Here is a 27904-nt window from a genome sequence, read left to right on the forward strand (position 1 = left end):
GAGAGAGATCAGGGGTTTGTCTCTTTCTTACTTTAAAGCAATTAAGACATAGTAGAGTGGTATGTATTCCTACCTGATTTTTTTTATATATAGAAAATCTTTGAAGCTTTACACCAGCCTTTTTGCTTTATTTCTTTTTGGGTTGTTTGTGTCCTCCCAATAGGTCTTTATAGGTCGCCAACAGTCTTTGCAGTGTAAAATGTCTAGAATATTGCCTGTGAAGTTTTGAAGAGATCTGGGATTTGTTTTTGCTTGTTAAAGCAGAGAAATATGTGATTAAAAATAAATAAAAATAGGATTTTAACTTTTTAAAACAACAACAACAACCATTGCTTCACTTTTACAACAAAAATAATCCAGACCTCTTCAGTGCTCTGCAGGCAACGTTTTGGACAGCCTCATCTTGAAAAGCCCAAGAATCTACAAAAACATAGAAATATTATATAAGAAAAGATATAGCAGTATATGAAACAGAAAAGCACAGAAACGGAACAACAGAGTGGCAAGAGACTTAGTCTTTGTGTGTGTGTGTGGGAGGCAATCCAACTTGAGTGGTGTGCTGGCATTTTCATTGGCAGGGGTAGGAGGAGAGATGCTTGAATCACCCCAATTGACATCATTATTCTCACTTCACGCAACAGAGAGAGCTGATGCAAACCCTTTGGGCTGGCTGAACTAGTCATACAACTAAGCACAGGGATGTTTTACAGTTTTGTCTCTCATAGACTTTACTGCATAAACCATACATCTGAAGGCACAACTGGTACAGCTATCCTGGCATGTGGCATCAACTTCAAAGAATGTCAACCTGAAGCCAAAGCTGTTGGTATTCTGGAAAGTAATCCATATTCTGAAACTGCAAATATAAAACAGAGTTTAAAAATACCCAACTAAGTGCAACACATCAAATTCCAAAGGTTTGAGTTTTCAGAAGCTGGAGTGTCCACATTGGCATTCTCACCTTGCGCGGGGGCGTGTTTGCCACCACCGTCCTACTAGCCAGAAGGCTCGGCAAGGTTCCCGAAGGTTTGAGTGGGGTCAGGTGGGGTCTTTCGATCAATTGGAGTAAGGGATTAGCGGGTTTATAAACCCGCTCTTCCCTTAGAACTTGCCTTTTTTGCCTTGCCACACCCACCCTCCACCCCTCCCTCCCTTGTCAGTATGGGCTCTGCTAGTAGCCAATTGGGGCTGAGTAGGAATTTTTTTGGGGGGGATCCTGATTTCAGAATCCCTTTGGTTTTGCCTACTCCATACAGCTCGGGTTGATTTGATTGTCCTTCGGGGGGGGGTTGTGGTTGTCTTGCTTTGGCTGGCGTGGAATTCGGGCAAGTGAAGTAATTGGGGGAAAATTGAGGAGGCTGAGGCATTCTGGTAAAGGGCACTCCTTAGGGAACCATCAGTGCTTAATGTCTGGTGGGGATCTAGAGAGTGTTCTTGTGAGACCAGCTTGCGCATCATGGTGAACGCCTGTATGGCGGGGCCAGGCTGAGGAGGTTGGAACCACATACCTGACTCCACTAGCAAGGAGGGATAAGTTTTCCCACATCCTTGACTGGGGTGTTACAGTCCGGGGTGACTGACTTGCCTTGAGGATGGGAGGGAGTATTCTCTCCCAGTTAGGTTGAGTCTCACCTGCCCAAAGTAGTTGAAATTCGATTAATTGGCTGAAATTGGACAAGGCTTAATATTTGTTATATTTTAATAAATATAACATTATACCACATCTGTGTCCTGAGTCTTCTTTGGTGTGATGGCAATCAAAGTTTATGCAATTCAAAATAAAGACTTTCATTGTTTTAAAAATCTCAGATATCAGAAGTCCAAAGGGAACGTTTGCAATCTTCAAAGAAATTGCCAAAATGTCAACCTTAGATTGAAAATGAAAGTCATTTTTTTTACTAAATTTAGCAGGCTGAAACTGCAAATCTGACAAATGTTTTCAATTCAAATTCATTTAAACATTCACTTTCTAGAACACATTCATTTTTTGTTTTCCTTTTGCTAGTTCCATGATACACCTGCCTATGAACTAATGATGTTTCTTTCCTCTGGGAGAAAAAGGGTGGGCAAGATTTGTTTTGAAATGCTGCTATAAAGCACTCATGCTTTAAAAGAATGTTCAGCAATAAAAGAATGGGTTGGGATAGGAAAATGCTATGCTTTATGTAAAAGAAAGCAACTGACCATGGATTGCATAAAATAGTAGACTATCAAAATGAACTGATGTGCCTGCCCTGGCACTTGATCAATTTGCCATAGAATTGCTGATGAAAGTAACCACCATGGCCATTCAGCCACTGAACTAAATCTTGGCTGAATCCATTGAGCCAAGAGCCATGGAAAAAGCCACTAATAGAACTACAATTTTTTAAAAAGCAGATCACAAGATGTACAGGCTAACAGTTTTCAGCTACACCAGGCATGGGGAACCATTGGTTTTCGAGATGTTCTTGAACTACAGCTCGTATCATCCCTAGCAAGCATGGCCAATGGCTAGAGATGATATGAGTTGTAGTTCAGCAACATCTGGAGAGCCAAATGTTCCCCACACCTAGGGGAAGGGCTGTAGCACAAGGTAGAACATCTGCTATGCGTGCAAAAGCTCCCACATTCAGCTCCTAGCATCTCTAAGTAGGATTGGAAAGACCAAGACCCCTGCCTGAAACTCCAGAGAGTTGCTGTCAGTCAATGTAGGCACTATGGAGCAAGATGGACCAATAGTCTGACTTAATATAAGGTAGTGTCCTATGTTCCTAAGAACAATGCCGGGTATGGTATTTCACTTCAAATCAAGCATTAAATGAACAAGTGAAAAGACCTTTCACACCCTTTTTATAACTAGGTGTGGACTGAGGTCCCCTCATCCAAAAATGACCTGGTTCTCTCATTACACTAAGCCAAACCTTGGTTTGGTGTGAATGCAGGAGCATGCCGTCTCCTGGAGCTCACAGCTACTTTATTCCTCCAAGGTCCTTTGTGCTGCCACACAGAGCTAAGCCAAGGATCGGCTTACCAAGTCACTGTTATCTTTTCGGCGCCAGGTCAAGACTTTCTTCTTCTCCCAGGCATTTTAGCATGTGTTTTAAATTGTTTTAAATTGTTAAATTGTGTTTTAAATTGTTTTTAAAAGATGTGTTTTTAAATTTGTATACTTGTTTTAATGTTTTTAGTTACTATAAACTGCCCAGAGAGCTTCGGCTATGGGGCGGTATATAAGTACCATAAATAAATAAATGCAATCCCAGACTCATGCTTTAGCTCTCTTCAGACTAACTCCAACCTGTAAATAAACTAACTACAACTTTCTTGTTTTACAGCTCAGGGTTAATCTGGGAGAACAAAATTACAAGTCTGGGTTTGGACAATGTACCAAGCCAAACATGACAACAAAAAGAACTGGTGAATAGCAAAGCAACTACAAACTTCTCTTTGGGAGTCTGCATGCTTGCGCATTCACATTAAACCAAGGTTTGGCTTAATGTGACATGCAAACTAGGTCATTATTGGACATGGGGACTTCAGTCTACTTCTAGTTATAAAAAGGGTATAAGAGATCCCTCATGAGTTCCCACTAAGCCAGGTGTGGAGAATGTTTGGCCTTCCAGATGTTGCTAAACTACAATTCCCATCATCCCTGACCATTGGCCATGCTTGCTAGGGCTGTTGGGAGTTGTAGTTCCATAATACCCGGAAGACCAAAGGTTCCCCACACCTGCACTAAGCCATAGTTTGGCTTATTGTGATGTGAGAATCAGGGCAATATTTCACAAGGATGATGTAAAAATTTTATCTGAATATTTTGTTACGCCTATTAAGAAAATGAATGACTCTGTTAGCTTTATGTCAAAACAACTCAGTGCTTCCATAAGGGACCTGGGTAGAGTGAACACAGATTTTGGTTTTGTAATGGCATTTGTTTTAGAGATGAAAGTTATTTATTTAAGAGATTTATATACCATTCAATCATTTGCATTTGTAAGTGGTGTACATAAAAACAAACCATACAGAAAATGAAACAACAAAACAATAAAAATTATCATAAAACCAAGCACTACCTGAAAATGTTGGCTGGAACAAGAAAGTCTTAATTCATGCACCTGAAGTTCAGCAAGGAAGATGCCTGTCTAATCATAGCTGGGAGAGAGTTCTACAGAATTGGACCCACTATGCTGAATACATGGCTTCCAGTAGTTACAAGCTGTGCATCTGAGCCATGAGGGACCATCAACAGAGACTCCCCCCAAGATCTCAACAATCAGGCCGGGATATAAGGGATCAGGTGGTCCTTAAGTTATCCTTGACCCAAGTTGCTAAGGGCCTTGTAAATTAATACAAGAACCTTGAACCTCTATTTTATTAGTTTTGAGAGAGTGGGGGGCAATTATTGTCCATTGATGCTACAATGAATCATCCAGGACTTATAGATTAGTCTTTTCCCTCTTGTACCTACTGTTTCTGTTGGCTTCTGTTGCTACTGTCTCAAGCCCTCCAAGTTTGGAAACCCTCCAAGCCCTCCAAGTTTGTAATCAGTGGGAAGGGCTGGTGGAAAGTTTCCCCAGGTTTGCATTGTGACCTGGAAATGAACTTCCCAGGAGGGGAGCAGCATTTTTTCCCAATATTTCTTTGAGAAAGCTCAGAAATATTGGCCCAGGGTAGAAATCGACTTGTCATTACTGCTGAAACTCACAACATGGTAGTAGAACTCCGCACACCAAATGCTTCTGTCACAACAGCTGGGACAGTGAGCACTCACTGGCACCCTTTTGGTGAGTGGAATCTGTGTTCTCCCCTTTGATGCTGCTGGCATAAATATGAGCATCCCAAAGAAGGAATGGTGTTAAACAATATATCAGGTCTCTCCAGGTATCCCACTGAGAAGGAAGAACACAACCATCTGGGTGTTTGCTGTCTGAGAGAACTCCCCTGTGAGTTCCACTTGCAGTGGAATCTTGCTCTCCCTTCCTTCTGGAGCCATCTAGCTCCCTGCCAGATCTGGAATGAAAAGAACAAGAAAAGGCAGGGGAGTGGGACAATCTTGTAAGTGGTTCTACTTTGTTTCTCACTCAGAAGCCAGTAGAAATTCCAGTTACAAGCTCTGCATGTTCAAGCTCCAGTTTTGGAGGGCCCATGGATAAGGCACTTGATGGCCTTATAGGCCCCTTCAAACTCTTCTATGGATCTATGATGCCTCCCACTCTCCTTCCATGAATCTACCTTCTCACCACCTGTTGCTGATGCTCTTCCTCATAATTGCTAACGCTTGCTAGCCAGACAGAGAGCCAATGAGCAATGAGGCAGTGGCAACTCCTGTTCCTCTTCATCCCAACCTTTGTGTGGGCTAGAATGCAAGGGACGTAACAATCAGGGTTGCAACGGTAAACAGGTGGAGTAGGCCCAGAGTGGGAGAGGCTTTTCTCAGTGGGCACCCCTGCTGATGTGTGGACCCTCAGCAAGTGCCCGACCATGCCAACCCTTGATACCAGCCTTGATCTCTTGATTCAGATCCTGAGGAATTGTTGCAGCTTCTCTAACATGGTGTGTGTTGTTGTTTTCTAAAGGCTTGGGCAGCAGCCAAAGAAAATGCCATAGATATCATGGAGGCTCTTGCTGAGAGATTTCTGACTTTTCAAGCGGAGGGGACTAAAGTATGCAATGTAACACATAACCATTATTTTTGTTCCTTCAACCTTATACCTTCCAGCTCAGCTTAAAACTAGTCATTACCTCTTTTCAGCAGGTGGCAGTGTAATGTAAAAACAGGCTCTGGAGTTAAAATGAGCAGGTTGTTCCGCCTCACATTCTTTCCCTCTCAGGAAAAGCAATGAGACATTTGCTGGAAAGGTCAAGCTTACAGAAGGTTCTGGACTCATTTCCACAGCAGAGTCATTCATTCTCTAAACAGTTCAGGGCATGAAGAGCTAAGTGCATCCCCAAGGATTCTCTCTCTCTCTCTCTCTCACTCACTCTCTCTCTCACACACACACATATCCAGCAAAGAAGTCTCTTGCCACAAATATTTCATGTCACAATAAATGTGCTATTCCTAAAGGTGCCACCAGATACTTTGAACTGTTATTAATTCGAGCCAGGGCTCACCAAAGTTCTGGTGTCTCTGACAAGGATTAAACTTGAAACATATTGTTAAAGGTTTCTTGTCCAATTTCTGTGAAATAGGGCTATCGGTATGTGTTTTGCATAAAGATGGAGCGGGGAACCTTTTTCAGATTGAGGGCCACTTTCCCTTCTGGGCAACCTTCCGAGGGCCACATGCCAGTGGTGGGTGGGCCAGAGGCAAAAGTGTATGGAGCGACATATGTAATTTTTGCCTTTGTGCAGTTGTCTAGTTTTACACACACCCCTCTCTGTCCTCCACCCATCCAAGCAAGAAGCATAATCAGACTTCAAGGACACCTTCCAGCTAGGCAAAAACATATAAGTAGGGTGCAAAGTAGGGCTGGTGAGGTATGTGGCTTGAGGAGAGTGGGTGTGGCTGAGAAGGAGGTGTTATGTAGAAAGTATCTCAAGGTCCACGTAGAGAGGCCTACAGGCCACATTTGGTCACGGGGCCTGAGTTTCCCAACCACTGCCCTGAGCCAATATCTAGCCTGTTTCTTAGACAAAAGAGTATTGATAGCTTGTGATATTCTGGTAATGCATCTCTGTGGAAGGTAAGATGGCCCAAGAAGGCATTAGATGATTAGAAGAAATGACTTGTACTTATTCTGCTTCCCTAGCTAGGGGGAGGAGGCAGGCTGTATCTGCATGTGAAAGGAAGCAAAGGTCAAAAATTGCATTTTTGAGACAAAGACACAGGGAGCTTGGGAGCTTTGTAAACATTCCTAGACATCTGATATAGGAGCAGTAGACTTTGGCTGGCTGTTGGAAGGCTTAAGCTGTGCCTCCACCTACACTCAACCAGTATATTTGTAAATGAATATAAATATTGCAGAATGCCAAGAAGACTCCAGTAACCTTCTTCCAAAGGAAACCAAATCCAGGTAAGCAATGTGCCTTGGGAACTTCTCAGCAGGCAGAAAAGTTGGGTAGTGTACAGCAATATGAATATGTATTAGTACACATGAGCTGGAACAGATAATACTTTCCTTATCTCTGAGATCCTACAGGGATTCTCTGTACATCAGGGGCTGCAAACCTATCTCAAAACTGGAGTTCAAATGAGAACCCAGGTGCTATGCATACCATATGATTAAATGATGCTCCAGTGTAGTAATTTTGCATTTTTGCAAATACTAATTTTGTTTAGAATACCTAAACCAATTGTTTATTTATCATACAATTTAAAATTAAGTTGTAGCCAGCCACAAATGTTATATATGTTGTTGATACTGACATGCATAGAAAAAAAAGTTAGAATAAAAATGTTAAAATCTCATAACAATATGTACACAATTCTTTGAGTATGTGTGTGGGTGAGATTCTGACTACTGCATTTTTAAGGGGGTCAGAGGAAGAGAGGAAGAAAAGTCTGGGTTATGTTAACCCAGAAGGCAATATTGATCTTCAAGCAAATATTTTGTTAGACAAGTGAAGAAGCCCTCCCTTTCTTTTCTGCTGAAGACATACCAGTGTCATTGCCTTCTTCTCTCTCCAACTTCATGCTTCCACAACTGGAAACAATAGAGAGCAAGTATTTCTAAGGGAACTTGAGTCATGTTTTCACAAGTTCAGGATTTTTGTTTTGTTTTGTTTTAGGAAAACTCAAATGCCATCTGTGTGTGTGAATCAGGCATTGCAAAAAGTAATGAGAGCAGATGCTCCGATTATGCTATCAACTGCACATTTTCAGAAAGCAGTTGGCATGTTGGATATGAGAAGGACCAGGGAGCTCAGGAAAAATGCCATTGAAGCCACTAGAAACTGACTATGCTGGGACGTAGGCTCCATGTTTCTTCATGCTAAAGGCATTCTCTCTCTCTCTCTCTCACACACACACACACACAATTTTCACCAATTTTCATTCCCATTTCTGTTCTTGTCTCAATTATCTGACATGCTTATATCAACACTATTCATTTAAAGTACGTGGCTTCCCACCAAAATTCTGGGAACTGTAGGCATTGTAGCTCTGTGAAGGGTAAACTACAGTTCCCAGGATTCTTTGGTGGAAACCATGTGGTTCAATTGTACTGTGTGGATGTGACCATTCTTCCTATTCCTCTGCACCACTTCCTCTTCTATCCCTCATATGGCTCCCCTGGCCTCTCTTTGCCTTGCCAACCTGCTATCTCCTTCCTTCCTAGGTTCCTGCTCCTTCTATACCTTCCTGTGGACTTTCCCTGGCCTGCTGTTCCCTTCTCGAGAATCAGAGCAGCTCAGCTAGAGGCTTCCAGAGAAATGTAAGCCCATTCCACCCCTCTCTGACATCAGGAGATCTCAGCCAATGGCTGCCAGAGGCTTCATCCACTACAGAATCCTCTAATACACTGCAATGTATCAGTTCCCCAGTTCAAAGCTTGTTTAATTCATGCCATATAGATACCATATCAGATGATTAGTCATTCAACGATTGTCATTATTGAAATGTGATTTAATTCCCAGGGCTTCTCACCACAGCCAGTTCATACCCACTCCCTGTTTAAAGTTTACAGATCAGTAACCAATAGACAACAAGAATTATATTTTTCCCTTGTGCCCCTTTCTTCTCTCTTCATTCTCTGATATCAGCAGGTGACATCTTCTTGAAGCTACTAGGGTACCAGTACCTCAGCTTGACCTGGGCCCTTAAAAAAAACTGTTCCTACAGTTACAGTCACCATCTTTGTTTTCTATAACACCCAGGAAGTTCTGTCATTCATTTTTCAGGGGAAGAGGACATTTCCCCCCATAGAAAAGTCTGTAACAGCTCAACTTCTGGGTATTGTCACAAAAAAGATGGTGGCCATAAGCTGCTTTTTAACTCCCACCCATCTGGAGTCCAATGAACAGTGGGAACCCCACTGTCATATGGGAGGACCCATGGGATAGCAGTTTGCCAAGGGCCCTCTCAACTCGGAAACCAGTACTCCTATCTATAGAATACTTATAAACAGAGCATTTAAAAAAACAAAAAAACAAAAAATGAACAGTCCAAAAATAACTATTAAGAGAATGGGAGCTTCTCTTTTCAGATGTTCCAATAATTCAAAAAACATTGATCCTTAAAAAAGAAAAAAAGTGTGGGAGATTTTGGAGAACATAAGCAGAGCCTTGCTGGGTCAGGCCAAAGGCCCATCTAGTTCAGCATTCTATTCTCACAGAAGCCAACTAGATGTCTCTGGGAAGACCTCAAGCAGGAGAATAGCCAAACAGCACATGTTGCAAAAAAGATGAAACAACTTAAAACACGGCCATAAGAAAGCTGGTGCTTTATTCCAAGAGCTAGAGTTTCGTCTTTGCTCCATTCTAAATAATTTCACTTTGTAAAAACCAACCTGAGGTAATGGGGTGGGCTTTCAGGGAGAAGGAACTAAATTATGATCCCCACTTACAAGTTATGATTCCTTCCAGAGGAACATTTGTCTTACCTCTTCACTTATTTAAAATGGTGTGTGCATGTTTGTGCGTGCGTGTGTGTGTTGCATCTCTAATCCTGCCACCTATGAACCCTTTGTTTGATTGCTTATGATGCTAGGCAGGACCTTCATCCCCAATGTCTAAGCACCACATAGTATAGATCTGTCTTTTTTATGGCTGGAACTTGGTAGCTATGGAGACAAACAATATTAAATTCAACCAAAGTCTTGCATTTCAGCAATGTCTTAACTATCATTATAGCAGTTGTTTTCATGGTACCCTAACTATCTAACCTTAATAGAAGAGGTACAAATAACAGCATGATCTTTAGCAGCGAGAAGGGAATGGATTATTATTTATCACTGACATGAGCTGAAAATTTATCACCTTCTCCACACAGGATATTCAATACAATATGTCTTGCAAATATGGAAGTATATGTTTTAGTTACGTCATCATATCTTTATAACAAAGGCTTGCTGCAGATATAACACTTCCTGGTTCAGGATAATTATGGTTAGGCAATTAGAAGCACTCCATGAGTTCATGAGCTCCCCCTTCTGGAAGATCTGCCTCTCCCTTTCTGCTTCAAAGCTGACTATGGTTAACACTGATATAACACTAACCATAATTTATTACTAAACCATGTTCAAAACAGGTTTGCATGCTATAGTTTGGGATAACTACAGTTAGCATTAAGGAATTCAGGCAATGTGTAACATTCTCTGTTTTATGCAGCATTCAGTATTAGTGAACAGGATGCAGAATGGCTTCTTATAAAAGTCACTGTAGCCTTTCCTCCTTCATCAGGGCACCTCTGTGCTTAGTAAACCTCTGGTGTACCAAGTGCTCTGTATCTCAGCAGGCATATAACCCTAAACCAAGACCCCTCTGCACATGAGTGAGTGAGAGACATGGAGAAGATGGTGTTGTCAAGATGGGGAGTGCTTGGCACTACAGCCAATTACAAAGAATTAAGGTGCCCTGGCGATAAATTGATGATTACACTAACTTATTCTAGGAAGCCCATCTGAAGTATTGCCATACAGCAGAGGGCAAGGCCATGAAGGCACAGTGAGATTTAATGGACTTGTTACAGGAGGGGTAGATTTCACTTGAGCATTAAGAGAAATGTTGTAATGGAAAGAGCACTTCAGCAATGGAACCAATGATATAGAGTGGTAATAGGCTCTTCCTCACTGGAGGTCTTCAAACAGAGGCTGGACAGCCATTGTTTATGATGATTTGACTTTGGGTTTCCTGCATCAAGCATCATGGGTGGGGATGAAGGATGGACTAGATGCCTACAAGGCCCTCTAAACCCTATGATTGTATTGTTCTGCACCCTGACCTGCTTACAGAGGGTGCAGGATTAAAACCCTAAAAGACAATCTAGAGGACATTGAGCATTGCCAAATCAATGGTGTTTAGGACACTATTAAGCAGGTAAGTCCTTTTGATGATTTCATAGGAAGACACACATGAACTGAGCACCAAGTGTTGAAAGGCTGGTATGAGCAGGCAACACCTTGAGAAAGGAATGGAGGCATTAAGTGGGCCAGTCTGAAACTAGCAAAAACCAATTACTGTGTTGTTTCCCACAGAGAGAAACACACACACAAACACACATACACATATGAAGGGTGATTAAGGGTTGTGGGAAGTAATAGATCAAGAATAAGACTTTTAACAATATGATAGATGGAGCAATAGAAGAATGAATAATAGATTCCTGGTTATTTAGGTCAGGTGTGGGGAACCTTTGACCCTCCTGATGTTGCTGAACTACAAATGCCATCAGTCCCAGCAGGCATGGTCAATGGCCATGGACGGTGGGAGTTGTGGTTGTAGTTTAGCAATATCTGAAGAACACAGGCTCCCCACACCTGATTTAGGTCATATGATCTCTGTAATTTACAAAGAATATCTTTTTGTATGTGGATGACATTCAGATGGCATTCTCTGCATTTGCTTTACCACAACAGATTTCCTTTTTCTTTGTGTCAAGACCAGGCTGAAGCAAATCCAGATCTGGAAGGGTGCCCAGGGTTTCTAAGGTCTGTAGCCTAACCTGGTGGGTCTGACTTGTAGCAGGAAGAACAAACTGGTCTGTTGACTAAGTAAAAGCCAAAGGTCAGGTCCTTCTATGGTGCCAGCAAACTGCTGGGGTTGATCTTGCAAACATCTACTTTGTTTTGTGCCAGAGCAAGCTCAGAATTCTGAGCACACATAGAGTCTACAGTAGCTCAACAGGCTAGATCCCTGGTCCAAGTTCCAGAATTCCTTCAGAAATTTGCCAAAACTCAAGCATATTTGTAGAGCACATTACAGAACTTTGTATTGGTTTCCATATTGGTCCAAAGTTAGTTATTAGAAAGCATTTTAGTAAACATTCACCTTTCACAAATTATGGTTTATCTGCAGCCTGCACATAGTTTGTGTCCCATTATTAACAGTATGCCATACACTCTTGTTTCTTCTAGGAATGGTGTGGGACTTTGACTTGGGAGAGCTCAAACTATGAACTTTCCCCATTCAAACACTGTGGCTCCATTTCAAGTTGGGACCATCTCTCTTTTACTTGAATATGACTTGAGATGGGGCTTTTAACCAACCTTCCCTTCAAGTATCCCTTCCTTCTCCAAGGCTTACAGTGAGGAAGGGGTAACAGAGAGTGTGGAGGGCTCACTTTGACACAGAAGAGCCCCTAGGACACCCTCACCTTAGCTGGAAGTTATGCACAGAGCATCATTTCCTGTCTGGAATCAAACTACAAGCCCCATTATCCTGGGCAGGATGATACCACAAGCATTATCTCCTATGTCAAAGTTCACCCTTCCCCCAGGTAAGATATATATTGACAGACAAAGTGAAATTACTTGCCAAATAACTTCTTCTAACTCAATACAATGAAAACATTTCATTATCTGTTGCCATAGAGCCTTTTCACTCGCAGATCAGCTTAATGAAGCTATTTGTATCTGGGATATCTAGTCTCTGTCAAATGCAGATTCTCAAGGGCCATGAGAAAGCAAGGATATGTTTGCCTTTCCAGCATTCCCCAAGTCTTTGTTGTGTCCTATTTATTATTTGTTTGTTTGTTTCATTTGTGAATTGCTTCCCGTAAAAGATCCCAAAATGATTTAGCAATAGAAATGTCAGCAATAAAAACATATAAAAAAAACAATTCAGATCTGAGACAGACTGGGATAAAAATCTCCACTTAAAAGGTTTGTTGGAAAAGGAGGATTTTCAATAGGCACCCAAAAGAGCATGGAGACAGTGCCAGTCTGGTACGTACCAGAATGGAGTTCCAAAAGATAGGTGCCATCACATTAAAGGCCCAGTTCCTACATTGTCTGGAAATGCCCTCCTGATGAGATGATATCTGCAGGAGTCCCTCTTCTGCCACAAACAGTGGCTAGGTATATAAGGGGTGAGGCAATATTTTAGGTATAGTAGTGTCTAGTTGTGCCCTGGCACCCTGGCCACAAGCTTACCTACCTTATTTTCACAGAATGCCCCCAATGTAGTTTCATTTTGGGGATTGTGGGGAATTTAAATGGCAGCTCACCTTTCTAATCAGGGGGGCACCAACTTAAGGGGGGCACAGCAGAAGGTACTTTTCCCTGAAGCTTGGAGCCAAGCCAGGCCTGCACCCAGCTATGGTACTAGATGAAAGCAAATCAAACTTACACCCATTTACTCTGCATATGACAGAACAGAATTATCCACCTCCCAAAATATCATAAGTAATGTAGTTGCTCTGCAAAAGGCAGTGTCTGGTTCTATTTCTCCTTTCTTCAAGATTACATTAGTACATTGAAGGAAGGTGCAGACACCTAATGACACACATTTAAATGTAATGCCCTTGACTCTGCTCATTGCTTTGGGGATACAACTGTCCATCTGTAATTTGCTTGCCAACATTCCAGCCCGCTCTCATCACAGCCTCCAAGATCCATGATAAGGTTTCAGCTCTCACTGTCAAAGACCATATTGTATTTGCAGGTTTTTTAATTGCTGCCATCAGAAAGGGCCAATGATCTTTAATCTCAACTTAAATTATGCTTTGGTACTTTTAGCAAAGCAGTCATCTGCAAACAGAAGCCTAAGACAACATATAGAAGCCAATACTTATCCTTTGATTTGTTCAGGCGACGGTAAGACAGCAGCCTTTGGTTCTTACAAGGTTTAATATTGTACCATCAAGTTTCATTTCAACAGAGAAGAAAAATCTCCTAGACTCCTTCCACCTCCCTGAGGAAGACCAACATCTCTTACTCTGTTGACACTGAACAAGTTCAGACTACAGTGATCTGTCAAGCATGCCATTGGATATGCACTATGAGCTTTACCTCTGCCCCAATAAACTTGCATTGAGTAATTCACTGAGTTCAGTGGGCTTTAAGTGGGACTTATAGGTTTGCTTCTCTCTCTGAAGTTTTATTTTGAGGGGAAGGGGGAAGGATTAGATTAACATAAAATGTGATCGGGAAAAGCATTTGCCAAATAGGCAGCAAAAATTACTATGCATTATTAAATATTTGGATATCTATTTGCCCTTTCAATCCATTTCACTGTAGTGTCACTAAATCCCTGTTGAAATTGTGGGCTTTCTCATTTATTTATTTATTTAAATTCAAGAATCTATGAATCCAAGCCAAAAAGAATGCCAACTACAATGAAGAAAGTCAATAACTACAGCTGTAGTCTCAATTGTCATTCCAGTGGAGTGCACATAGAAGCTAAGTATGCTGGCATGAGAAGCCGAACGAATCCGTGTTGCAGCTTAGTCACAGAAATCCATCACAGAATGTGCCCATCTTACTTACATCTTAGGTAAACCCAACTTGTACACAAAAGTGGACTTTGATCTCTGAGGTTTGAGTACAGGTTATCACATAACATAGTCAGTGGGGCCTTGATGTCTGCTGTCACTCAGTGTAGAGAGAACTGTTGTCCTAAACTTTCAAGTGCAATGGTGTCAAGGGGCATAAATATAAACATAATTAACACTGTTCTCTCCCTCTCTCCTATGAAGCTGTGGGGCCTCAGCTCCTGTGGGGTTTCCTTCTTTGGAGGCAGCAACAAATATTGCTGCTGGTATATACTGTATAAAAGTGAACCAAAATATCCACCCAACACAAAAGTGCTCCGATCAAACAGAGTTGTTGACTAGTTACTGCAAATCTGAAAATGACACATGAGCCATTATGTAGATGCTGTTTCTATCCAATTATTGCTAATAAAAGCTTGGTTTGTATTCTTTTTAAATACGTAATTTCAGCTCCCTCCCAAAAAAACTTTAGACCACATTTAAATCCTCCTTTATTTATCAAGGCACTTCAAAAAGTACTTAACATTGCATTTTCCTCCCTTGTGTTCCAAGGAGATTTTAAAACACTTTCCTAAATGCATTGAAGAACTAGCACCAAAATACAGGGCGAAAAGTTCATAAAGACCTCTCCTTGGTAATTCATTTGAAAAAGGTCACAAAGAAAACCCCATGGGATTTTGCACTGACTCCCAGGCAAAACCAAAATGTTTTATGAATTCAGTCTCTTGTCCTCTATAAGCATCTAACAAAATAGAGCCCTCTTCACCTCCCCCCTTGACATTAAGGGTGTGAACAACTTTGAACCAACATAAAAAATGGCTAGAGGCTAAAGACAGGCCTAAATGCCTTCATCTTTGCTGTTTATTCCAGCCTCGTCCCAACCTTGAACAAGCCCCTTTCGAGACTGAACTGTTGAAAATAACCACAGTCGCTTTCCTGATTGCTGTAATTTAATTAAATAACCTTTCGCACTGAGGAAACCCAAAAGCAAAAAGGCTCATTAATCTTTCTAGTGATTAGAGACACCTCAAGAGCTTCAAACATTTACCTCTCCTTCCCAGCAGCAGAAATGGATTTAGGAGGATCATGGTTCATACCTCACATTCCCTGGAGCCAGAAATGGTATACGTGCAGGGTCCAGACCCATTAACCGATACATCCATGGTCTCAGAGTTTGTCGGCTTGTAGTCCACATAATACTCCTGTAAAGGGGAGTTCATTTGCCTTTCGGACTCTCGGGGTTTTTTCCGGCGCCTCTTCATAAGAGAGTGTTGCTGGAGCTGTTTCATGCTGGCTGGGTAACGCTTCCATGAGACATAGATGACCAACAAAATCATAGCCACTGAAAGAAAGAGGGCAACGCTGCCAGCAATGATCTTGTGAAAGGAAACATGCTCATACTCTGGTTCTGGTCCAGATGTTGGGAAATCTGGAGAAGGGCTTGGCATAGAAGAGGTTGGTTGATAGTCTTCCAGTTTAGGAAGAGTAGGCTTTGGAATCAAGATGGGCCTCTGCTGTGTTTTAGGGGCCTGGTAGGGCTTTTCAGTGACCACGAGTGGGATTTCTGCACAAACATTGTAGGTTTCTACAGCATCACTCACCTTTTCACCCTGGATATGCTTAGGGCCTGCACAAATCATGGTACTTTCCTTGTTTCCCTTGAAGTTTTTAAGCCAATTAAACAGAGGGCAAATGCTTCGTGTACATTCCCACATATTTCCAGAGAGAGTGATGGATATTAAAGAAATCCAGGCATTGACAGTCTCCTGAGATATGTTGGTGAGTTTGTTGGAATCCAAATTGAGCTTCTGCAAGTTTGGCAGGCATTGGAATGTCCCAGGTTCAATCCCTGCAATGTCATTCCCCGATAAATCCAAGTTGTGTAAGGAACTCCAAGTCCACGTTAAACCTTGACTAATGGATCGGATCCTATTCCACTGCAAGTAGATGGAGCGGAGGTTGAAGAGACGTGGAAAGTGAGCAAAGTTGATCTTAGAAAACTGATTGTGCTCCAAGTGGAGCTCTGTTAGCTTCAAGAGGCCAGCAAAAGCATTGCGGGATAAACTCCGTAGGCGATTGTAGCCCAAATCCAGAAAATCAAGATTGCGACAATCTTGGAAAACTCGGATTGGAACAGTTTTCAATGAGTTTGACCGCAAATGTAAGATCAAGAGTTTGCGAAGACCTTTGAACTGCTCAGACTGCAGAGCCTGCAGCTTGTTGTATGATAGGTCCAGATTACGGAGGTTGGGGACCGGGTGAAATGTTTTGTTTTGCAGATGGGTAATTTTGTTGGAGCTCAAAATTAATTCCTTCAGCCTACGGATGCCCTGGAAGGCATCCTCATCTACAGACCCAATGTAATTATGGTCAAGGTACAGCCATATGAGTTGGTGAAGGCCAGCAAACTGATTTGGCTTAAGTTTCTGGATGCTGTTGTACCGTAACGATAAGCCTTGAGACCCTCCGGAAATGTTCTGAGGGATGTCTCTGAATGCATGAGACTCACAGTACACAATTTTGCCATCACATCTGCAGTTCTTGGGGCATGCTCGCTGAGCCCCGGTTAGCATCACAAACAGCACTGTAGGGAGGAGCACCAACACCGCACTCATGCCTCTCAGCTGCTTAATTACATGGAAACCTAAAACATTAAGAAGATGACAAGCATACAGTGTCACGCCATTCACATAAATCAGAGGCACATTATTCATCAGTGGGACTTCCAATTTGCTTTGTTTTGCAAATGCTTGCTATCCTATCCCTTCTTGCTTGGCTTCTTCTTCCTTCTCGCCCCAGCCCACATGTACTGCCACACTATAGTTATTCAATTCCCTTGGTCTGATTTATGACCTTTGAGGAAGAATTAACCCCCACCACCCGTTTTTTGGCTCATTCCCATGTGCCTCAGCCTGCTACATCTGACCAGAACATCTTTATCACTGGGGTTCTGGGGTTTAAACAATAAACATATTTGTCAAGTCACCGCGATGTAGCCTTCGGAAGGAAAATGACTCTGAGCTCCAGGGCTGTTACTAGTTCCTGAAGTAAAAAGGTTTCTTAATAAACCAACTTGCTAATGCAGATCCCTTCAGTCCCTCAAGAGATAGCAGAGAGCAACCTGAATTTATAACTGACATTTAATGAAATGTGTGTTTAGAGCACGGCAAAGTGGTAGCTGGGGGAGGAAAATGCATGGGGGGGTGGAAGGTTCCTTCAAGGGAGTTCAAGGTAGGATTCTTTCATGTGAGCTAAACGGAATCCAAGCATGCAGAAAGGTAGACATGGTTGCATGTCTTGTTTGTCATATCTTGTGCATTAGGAAGACTCAGAGAGAGGATCTTAAATGGAAGAAAAAGGGCTCCCCATAATAAGAAAATGACACAAGTCCTAATGTAATTACGTATCTATATCTTCGGATATAATTGTTTATATATTGATATAACTATTACCTGTATTTTAATACATAGCTGAATGGGTTTATTGCAGTGTGTGTGTGTGCGTGTTGTTTGCAAAATAATATTCATTTAGCTATACGTGAATGACATCCTCCTAGGAGCAAAAGTGCTAAACTGTAAGAGTCAGATATGGATCAGATTCTTGCCAATTTTAATATTTTACATCATTTCACATACCCAGCAACTTATTATACTGTAAGCGCCAGTGTGCATGCAGCCAACATTTCCCACGTTCTCTGAATAACTGTGGGCAGAGGGAAATGTAGCCTATGTATACATGCGTGTGTGCTCACAAAGTGTGGGGGTTGGGGGGGCAGAGAGAAAGAGAGACTTTTTCAGACCTTGTAATAATCTTTGAGCCGGTGGCTTTTTCCAGAGTTGTAATCTTTCTGATTCAACTGCATTTTTCCATCAAGAGAATTTTTTTTAGAAAAAAGCTATTATCTTCTCAATAATAAATAGCTTTTTATTATTGGCGGGGTGGAGGAAGGGAGGGAGGGAGGAGAGAAAGAAGGGACAGAACATAATGATAGCATACAATCATTTTATCTGATGTTTCTGGTTGAAATAGAGAGGCAATTGGTGTGTGGGGGGGAGGGCAGGGAAGAATTCCTAATCTAAAGAGCTTTTGACTATTGTCTGTGATCTTTCACTTTAATGGCAAGGCTTTTCATTTAAATTCTGATCTTATTGCCTGCATGTCAGGAACAGCAGCCAAACAGAAATGCTTTCCCACCTACAGATGGAGGGAAAAATATAAACCTGTCACATAGCAGGGGGGGGCAGAAAGAGAGAGACTATCAAATGACTGTTGGAAATCAATCTAGCAGCTATTTTTTGTGGGAGGGGGGTTCCCCCAGATACCAACTCAACCCTCCTGAAAGCAGATCTACAGCAAAAAAAAAATACTTCTTCCCCACTTTCCCTTCCTGCATGCAGCAAAGGGTTAAGAATCCAGATGTCCCTGAGGAAGGGGGGGGAAGCTTGCTAAACATGAAAGCTGGGTAAATTCTGGATGCAACATGCGTTTGTGTTCTTATGTGTGGAGGGAAGCAGTGGGGGATGGAGAGCAGAGCAAAATCGCTCCAGGATGTATGTATAACTAAAGGCTGTATGTGTACCATTTAACTAAGGACATGCACTGAGACTGAGATTCATCGGAGAGAGAGGGAGAGAGAGACTGCAGGGGAATGGGACAGAACACAGAAGCTAAAAATATAATAGCAAGTGAGTCACCTGCCGAAATAATGCACTAGTGATGCTGTGTCACACACGCACACACACACACCTGCAGCTGTCCATCAGAAAGAAAAAAGTTCACTCACCCATCCTTTTGTCATCTGCAACTGTGTCCCCCTTGTCTTCCAGCTGTTTTGCTCCTTCTTGTTGATGCTGATGATTTCCCCCCTTTTTCTTCCCACCCCCCCTTTCAAGTCCGGCTCCTAAACCATCACAGGGCTCATGTCACACACACATACACACACGCACACATACACACGCACACACAAGCCCAGCTGCCACCTACTTCACTGCCATCCGGCGCGAATGCCAGGAACCCAGACAAAGTTCCCGAGAGAAAGGGGGGGGGGGAGAGAGACGAGGAAGAATTTGGGGGAGATGGGGGAAGGTTTGGGGAATGGGGATGATGGCGGGGGTAGGGGGATGCAGGACTGGAGGGTGGGGGTGTGGAAGGACGAGGAGGAGAAATGAAAGGGGGGTCGTCAACCTCTGAAAGCCACTGAGCACATCACCGGGAGAACCATTGGCATCAATCGGCAAGCGTCGCGCTGGAGCGAGAGCGGACCGCGGAGGGCGCGCAACTTCTCAGGGAGAAAGGCAGAGCGCGTTTCGGGCTCCAAACATCCCTCTTCAGGCGGCTCCCCCTTGCCATCTCCCGGCGAAGCGATCCATCCTCCAGCAACTTCCCGGCGATGGGCGGTGATGCCAGCAGGCCTCTGGAGCTGTAGAAGAATCTACCCCCTCCCCAGCCCACCCAGCCCTTTTAAAAGCCGCCCTGACTAGGTCTCTCTATTTAGCCGCTCAGGATGAACGTGTGTGCGGGGTGGGTTTTGTTTTTCTTTTCTTTTTCTTTTTGGTCGCTGTGCTGGGAGAGAGAGGCTGCTCTCCTCCACTCATTCAGAAAGGCTTTTTTTTCTTCTTCCCCCAGACAGCGAGGATGCTCAGGAGCTTGTTGGTGCTAATGTTCTAGTTTGCGATACACTGAGTGCCCTCCACTGGAGAAAACAGATCACATATTAAAGGCACGAACAAGTAAGGCTGTCATTGCTATGCAGACTTCCTTTTTTCAGGACGAAAATTAAAGACACAGGCGTGCTGTTCCCCCCCTTTTGCATTAGCTCCCCCCCACACACATACACACACACCACCACCTCTGGTCCCTTTCCAGATTGTTACTAAATGACTGACGCCATAGATTTGTTTGCCCTGTCTGGAAACGGGTTCGAAATACCTCTGGCCCCTCACTCTTTGCTGTTCTTGTCCTTGCAAGGTTCCCATCCACACATCCGGAATTCTAACTTTTTAATCCCCTGACCTGATTCCCACCCATCCCTCTGCAAATTGCAAACTGTTCTATTTTTCTTTCATCAATTGGAGGGGAGGCGGGGTAGGGTGCACGGAAGGCTTTCTGTTCGCAGATTCAGAATTTGTGTGACAGTCCGTGCTCATGGACAGAAAGGGAATTGTATTAAAAGCACCACTTTGAATTGTGAACACAACAAACTGAAAAGGATGGCAGGGTTTTTCGGGGGGAGATTAATACATAGCAGAGAATTAGAGATGCATAATTATGGGTACTTAGTAATATGGGCCCTATTGTGTCATGTTTTCTTCCCTCCCTCCCTGGTGACTTTTGTGATTGCTTAATGCTAGTAACCAATGGAACTGGGTTTTGCATTCACTTTTTCCTGGCAGAGCACCTGCTTTGCATATAAAGGGTTCCAGGCTCAATCCGTTGTATCTTCCAGGGAACAAGATCACAGGTAGATGGTCTGGGAAACACCTTTCTCCACTTGATACTTTCTTTAAAAAAAAATACAGTTATATCCCACCTTTCCTCCAAGGAGCTAAAGGTGGTATTCATGGTTTGGTTCTCCTTCTCCCCCATTTTGTCCTCGAAACAACCTTGTGAGGTAGGTTGGGCTGAGAGACTGTGACGAGCCAAAGGTCACCCAGTGAGCTTTGTGGCCAAGTGAAGATTTGAACCCTGGCCTCCCACATCTTAGTCCAAGGGACTCATCTACATAGGGTTTTACTGTGTGCCTGGTGCTACTTGCATCCCCTTTTAATTTGCATGGTTCACATGATGTTATAGGCAAACAGAAGCTATCACACGGTTTCCCCCCTGTAAATCCATACTAACCCAATCCTCTGATTGTGTCAATCATTCCCCTCTCTGCACCCACTCCCTCCTCCTCCCTTCGTTCATTTCATTTCCTGTGGTCTGAAGAGAAACTTCCGCTGCTTTCTCCTGTTCTGCAAGGCTTTTTATGTTTCTGCAAAAGGTGCCTTTATTTTCTTTTCCCCCCTAACTTGTGTGCAAAAGCATAACACTGTTCAAACAAAGATTTGTATTTTAGCTGTATTGTACCAGCTGAAATACAAATAATCACACTTCCGGGTTGTTGTTTTTGAAATGAAACATACTGGTAGAACAAACTGAGCATGGTAGGTTGCCAGGTAACCAGAGGGAGTGGAAATGTTAAGTTAGAGGGCGTGGTCTTTAGGAAACTGAGTGATTGATGCTTCCCCTCAAGTGTGACTGGAAAACACCATGTTTGCAGTTGGCATTGAGCCCTTACTGTGGAAGGTGCAAATAGAAAAGGAGGTAAAAACAGCAACTTTAGCATGAAGTTATGCTCCTATGTGGATAAGCCCCCCAAACTCTAACCACTACACCACACTGGCTGGGGGTGATGGGAATTATAGTACAAAATATCTGGAGGGCACCAGTTTGGCAAATGCTGCCTTAGTGAATCATTGGTAGTCAGCGCAGACATCACTGGGCTAGAAAAGCAAATGGTCACTCAGTATACAGCAGCTTGAGTTCATATGACAAAAAGTGAACATCCAGACTAGAAGCCAAATAGAGCCCCAACACTAACTGGATCCCTATGCTATGTTCTATTTCTATTTCATTAGAATGACTGTTATTTTATTGATTTTTCATATATCAGGTTCAGAAGCAATTGACAATGTGGCATAGCAGAGAGCAACAATGCCCTGACAATACTTGAGTTTCATTCTTAAATCAGATGTGCCCTAGGGTATTCTGCTTTTGTCAGTTTTGAATAGCTTTTATTTATTTGGTTAATTAATTTGTTCATGTAGCCACTCTTCCATAAATATACCCTAGATGGCTTAGAAACAAGGCAATGTTAAAACACGATATATAACTAAAATCAACAATATCCAACACAACAACCCAGGCTTAGTTTAAAAAACAATTTAAGAGACTGAGTGAATAATAAATGTCTTCACCCGGCACTGAAAAGACCACAGGGAAGGTGCTGGGAGAGGCTTGCTGGGGAAAGATGTTCCATAGCCACTGTGTCAATACCAAAAAGGCACTCTCTTTGGTAGTCATCTGCCTCTTTTTATTGATGAGGCCATCTGGAGCAAGGCCTCCAAAGAAGATCCTAAGATTTGGGTAGGCATATGGTGTGGGAGATGTTATTTCATATAACCTGATCCCAATCCATTTAGGGCTTTATAGCTGAAAACCAGCACCTTATGTTGGGCCCAGAAATAGTCTGGGATCTAAAATTGTCTTAAATTATCTTATACTGATCCAGACCATTGGTCCACCTAGGCCAGAGCTGAACATATTTCTATGAGAAATTGGCATACAAATTTAAATAATAATAATAATCTCCTATACTATATTTTTGTAAGATGTTACGTCGTCACGCCATCACGCAACATGACGTGTGGGCTCAGTGGCAAAGTGTCTTACAAAAAAAATTGGCCCAAATCTTGGTGGTAGCAGCAGCAGTGACGATGACGGGAGGCCCACAGCTTGGTAGTGGTAGAGCTCAGTGACCCCTGGATGGGAGGGAAGTCTGGAGCTTGACACTGAGGTCAGCAGGAGGCCTGGAGCATGCTGGCCTAGGACTCAGACTCACTGGGTGGGTGGGAGGCTGCCCTTGGTGACCCCTGGGCAGAGGGAGAAAGGAGAGGAACTCTGGGGACCCCTGGGCAAGGGGGAAAGAGAGGGGAGCTCTGGTAATCCCGGGAAAGGAAGGCAAGCTCTGGTCACCCCTGGGCAAGGGGGAAAGTGAGAGGAGCTCTGGTGACTCCTTGGTGGGAGGGGAAGGGAGAGGAACTCTGGGGACCCCTGGGAAGGGGGGAAGAGAGGGGAAATCTGGTGATGCCTGGGCAGGTGGATGAAAGGGATGGGAGCTCTGGTGACCCTTTAGTGGGAGGGGAAGGGAGAGGAACTCTGGGGACCCCTGGGAAGGGGGGAAGAGAGGGGAGCTCTGACAAACCCTGGGAGGTGGGGAAGGGAGAGGAGCTCTGGCCACCCCTGAGCATGAGAGGAGGAAGGGAGGGGAGCTCTGGTGACCCCTGGGGTGGGGAAGGGGCCTTTGGTGACCCAGGGGGTAAAGGAGGCTTTGGTGATCATAGGCAGGCTTGGCAAGCAAAGCGAGCATGGGCAGAGCCCCTAATAACAAAAATAAGATGTTGTCTTCTCTGATTGTCACTAAACTTCCCAAGAGCGTAAGCAGAATTCTTTCTGAGCACTATGCCTAATCTGTGAAGCAAAGGCACAGGCTAGTCAGTTTCACCCTAGCAAAGCAAAGGCACAGGCTTGTCAGTTTATTGATAGCAAATCAATGACACAGGCTGCTTAGTTTCACCATAAAGCAAAAGTACAGGCTTGAAAGTTTATCCGTAGCAAAGCAAAGCTGGCCAGTTTCATCTTTTTAAAAATTCTGTGTTAAAAGGAGCTTCCTTCCTGGAGGATTCCTTAACTGAGGTATTACTGTACCTCAGTAAACAGGAAATGTTTTCAAATTCCTCCTGAAAGTTAATAATGAGGGAAACAGCAGACTTCACCAGGGATGGCATCCCACAAATGTGGAACTGCCATGGAGAAGGCCCTGTCATGTGCTCTATCAACCGAATTGGAGGCCCTCTCCTAAAATATGTCCTGTCCATTTATGCGTGTTCTTCTGAGAAACAGAAGTGATATAGATATCTTCAGAATTTTTTTTTTAGTTTCAGATCCCCCAACGCATTTCCCCCCACACACAAATGAGTAGCAACTTCCACAGTTGCTGAATGGTGAGAACCAGATTGGGTGAAGGTGCCAGATCCCAACACTCAATGGGACCCCTTGACACAATTTAGTTTTGCTTGAGTCTTTTTTTTTCCATTCAGCAATGGCAAACATCAGCTAATTGGGTGGAGAAGATAACAGAAACCACAAGGATGGCAAGAAGGGTGGGGCTGTGCAGGTAGTCAAGGGCAGGACAGGTTCACTTGGGCTCCCTGTCAGCTCCTGATTGCTTTGCAGAAATGGCAGTGGTTACTACAGTGGCAGAAGCTTGGATATGTAAATAAACTAGAGTGGGAATGAAGACTTTGTCCCTCAAGTGAGATCCACAAGGGCGCAAACAAGGCTTTTCATGGGGCCATAGCCATGGGAGACAGGGATGGTCCTGCTCTGAATAACAGTGAAACAGATGCGTCAGCCAGCAGCTGCTGGGAAATGGGAAGCAGCAGTGGAGTGCTGAGGGGCTGAGCCTGCTTTATGCATCCTAAGAAGCAGCTTGTTGCCTCAGGCCCCCTTGTCAGTGCTCAGCTGCCAGTCTAGGTCAGTGTTCTTCAACCTTGGGTCCCCAGATGTTATGAGACTATAACTCCCAACATTCCACTGACAGCTGGCCAAGGTGGCTGGGGATGACAAAGCCCAACAACATCTGGGGACCCAAGGTTGAAGGACACTGTCTAGCTGGCTTCTGTACATGGAACTGGAGGGTACTGCCTTGTCCTTTGCCTCAAGCAGCAAAATGGATTAGGGTAGTCCTGACAGTTGGCCAGAGTCCAGAGTCCTCTGAGATATTTCACCAAAATGTTCAGCATGTTCAAACACATGCAGGGGAGCATTTTACCCAATAGTTCACTTTCAACTAAATCTATTCTCCCGTATGTTCTGGCTAGAATTACTGAGGTAACTAGGCCCTTTTTATTTATTTTTATTTTTAAAAAGCATCAGCAAGGGGGTGAATATGATAACCTTTGAGGTCCCTTCCAGCCTATCTAGAATAAGTGTTCCATTCACAACCTTTGCACCAGGCAGGCAAGTCACCCTGTTGTCTACATGCCCATATTTTCCCTTTTCCTGGGAATGATGATCTTCTTCCCAGGACCCTCCCTCTATTTATTTAAATAAAAACAACAACAACAACAACAACAAATGATGATTATAGAATAACATCAATAAAACATCCGTAAAGACTGGCTGGTAAAAACTATGTCTATAATAGCAAAACAGGTGTCACCCTATCTCATCCTCATCCTCTCTATCTCATCCTCAAATGCTTTACCCACAGAACTTGCTGCCCCTCTCAGCTTTTGTCTGAGAGTCAGGAGTTCATTACAGCAAACACACGCACACACTTTCTGTCCAGTAGCCAGATAGTTGTAATTTATTATTATTATTGTTGTTGTTGTTGTTGTTATTATTATTATTATTTGTAGTTGTAGTAGTAGTAGTAATAGTAGCAGCAGCAGCAGCAGACCAGTAGCAGTAGTAGCATTCCCTTCTTCCAAGAAGCACATTGTGGTGTACATGGTTCTCCCCTCCTCATTTATCCTCACAACAACCAGAGCTTGGAAAAGTTACTTTTTTGAACTACAACTCCTATCAGCCCAGTCCAGTGGCCATGCTGGCTGGGGCTGATGGGAGTTGTAGTTCAAAAAAGTAACTTTTCCAAGCTCTGACAACAACCATGTGAGGTAGGTTAGGCTGAGAAACAGTGACTGGCCTAAGGTCAACCAGTAAGCTACATGGCTGAGTGGGGATTCAAACCTTGGTCTCCCAGGTCCTAGCCCAACACTCTAACCTTCACACCACACGTGCCACTGTGGAATACACTGGATAGCTCCTACAACCCTGCCGGCCTTCTATCTATCATACTATTTGCTGGGGGGGGGGGTTGTCTAGACAAGAATCATCAACATAGTGCCCATGGGCACCAGGGTGCTCACCAGTACATCCTATGATGCCCATGAAAGTCTCAGTAAATATCTGCTCAAAAAACTACATCCCATGTGATACTGTTCTTCCTGCTCACGTGTTGTTTGTACTGGCTCAGCCTTTCTTACATTGAACATGTCCCCGTAAATATGACCACTTTTCTTTGGATGCTGGGATTGGACACCAGTCCTCCCTTCTGTTCTGAACAGGGGAGATATGCAGAGTTTCTCTCTATGAGTGAGTATAACAGTGGCTGATGCAGGCGCCTTTTTTTCATTTTAGGGAGCTGATGGGGGCTTACCTGCACCACTCTGTTGTCCTGCATCTTTAACTGCTCCTTTAGATGTGGCAGCCATTTGTGTCATGCCACATCCTCATAGCAGCCATTTGTGTCATGCCACACCCTCATGGCAGCCATGCTCTCAACAGCCATTTTGTGACTGGTGCCTATGGTACTTTGTCAACATTCCAAATGTGCTCACTAGTCTGTAAACCTTGGAGGGCCCTGTTTTTGGTATACAGTGCTTAGTAAACCCAGAGCTTGGAAAAGTTACTTTTTTGAACTACAACTCCCATCAGCCCAATCCAGTGGCCATGCTGGCTGGGGCTGATGGGAGTTGTAGTTCAAAAAGTAACTTTTCCGAGCTCTGAGTAAACCTAGGAAAGAGCATATGAGGAGCTTGTCTGCCCTGGCCTCTTTGCTGCATTACTAAATTCTCACATGTGCTTAAATTGCCAGTCTGCTTAACTGTTTTTCCTCATTTTGGCCTCACCTGCACTATATATTTAAAGCAGTATCATATCACTTTAAACAGTCATGGATTCCCACCAAAAATCCTGGGAACTGTAGGTGTTAGGAGACCCTCATTCCCCTCACAGAACTACAATTCTCAGAATTTCCTGGGAAGAGGGATTGACTGTTGAAGCACTTTGATAATTGTAGCCCTGTGGGAAGAATAGGGATTTCCTAACAACTCTTAGCACCCTTAACAAACTACAGTTTCCAGGATTCTTTGGGGAAGCTGTGACGTCCTCCCCTAGTTCTCCCTGTCAGGTTCCCACCTGCTTGTGGCTACTGCCTTTCACTAGGCACCACCAGGGATACCACTGGACCGTCCTTTATATGGTTTCTCACTCTACTCTAGCACAGATCTCACTAGATCCCCCTGCTAGGCAGCACCACCAGTCACGTCCTATAACCAATACTCCCAGAGACTTTGCCTGAGTCTCTCTCTAGCTGGTTACTTTTGTGACTGCGTCCTTATGCTGTTCCCAACCCTCTTGTATCTTTATAGATAACGCATAGAACTCTGGGTTGCTCTGGATACTTGAATTGTTATTATTCCTTCCTTCACCGCTACCACCATTAGATACTGTTTCTGTTCAGCCTTGGTAATTACCTTGCCCTCCCTTCTGGTATGTATATCTCCCAGCCAAGGATCAGGCCTTTGGTAAACCAAATAAGTATTTATTAAATATCAGAAATAACAAGATTAGTTTTAGAATGTTTCACAAGCGTATGGTTTCATCTATTCCTGTTTTGTACTTGACTTATGATTAATCAGAACTCCAACTCCCTCTTTCTCCACACTCCTGACCTCCACCCTCAAACACCTCTTTCTCCACACTCCCAACATCCACCCAGATTCAACTGTCATTCTTCCATTTATACTCCCAGCCATTCAAATGCTCAGCCAATCATCCAGCATTGTACTGCTCATGTACTCCCCCTCCTCTGTCACTCCACTTACCATATGTCTTCTATATAAACAGCACTTACCATATTTACACTATAAGCAGGAACATCACAGAAGCCTTGGCTGTTTGAAATGGTATGATACTGCTTTAAATGCATAGTGTGGATTGGAC

The 27904-nt window shown here is 43.4% G+C and overlaps 1 protein-coding gene across 1 annotated transcript in view; it reads right to left on the reverse strand.

Annotated features, from left to right (window-relative positions):
- Positions 1-17067, reverse strand: part of LRRTM4 (leucine rich repeat transmembrane neuronal 4) — a 665292-nt gene extending 648225 nt beyond the window's left edge. Inside the window, exon 1 of the mRNA XM_061593371.1 lies at positions 15451-17067. Within this exon, the coding sequence (XP_061449355.1) occupies positions 15451-17067 (1617 nt within the window). The remainder of the gene's footprint in view (positions 1-15450) is intronic.
- Positions 17068-27904: the final 10837 nt, after the last annotated feature.

The sequence above is a fragment of the Rhineura floridana genome, chromosome 12 (assembly GCF_030035675.1).
Source record: "Rhineura floridana isolate rRhiFlo1 chromosome 12, rRhiFlo1.hap2, whole genome shotgun sequence".
Classification (NCBI taxonomy): Eukaryota; Metazoa; Chordata; class Lepidosauria; order Squamata; family Rhineuridae; genus Rhineura; species Rhineura floridana.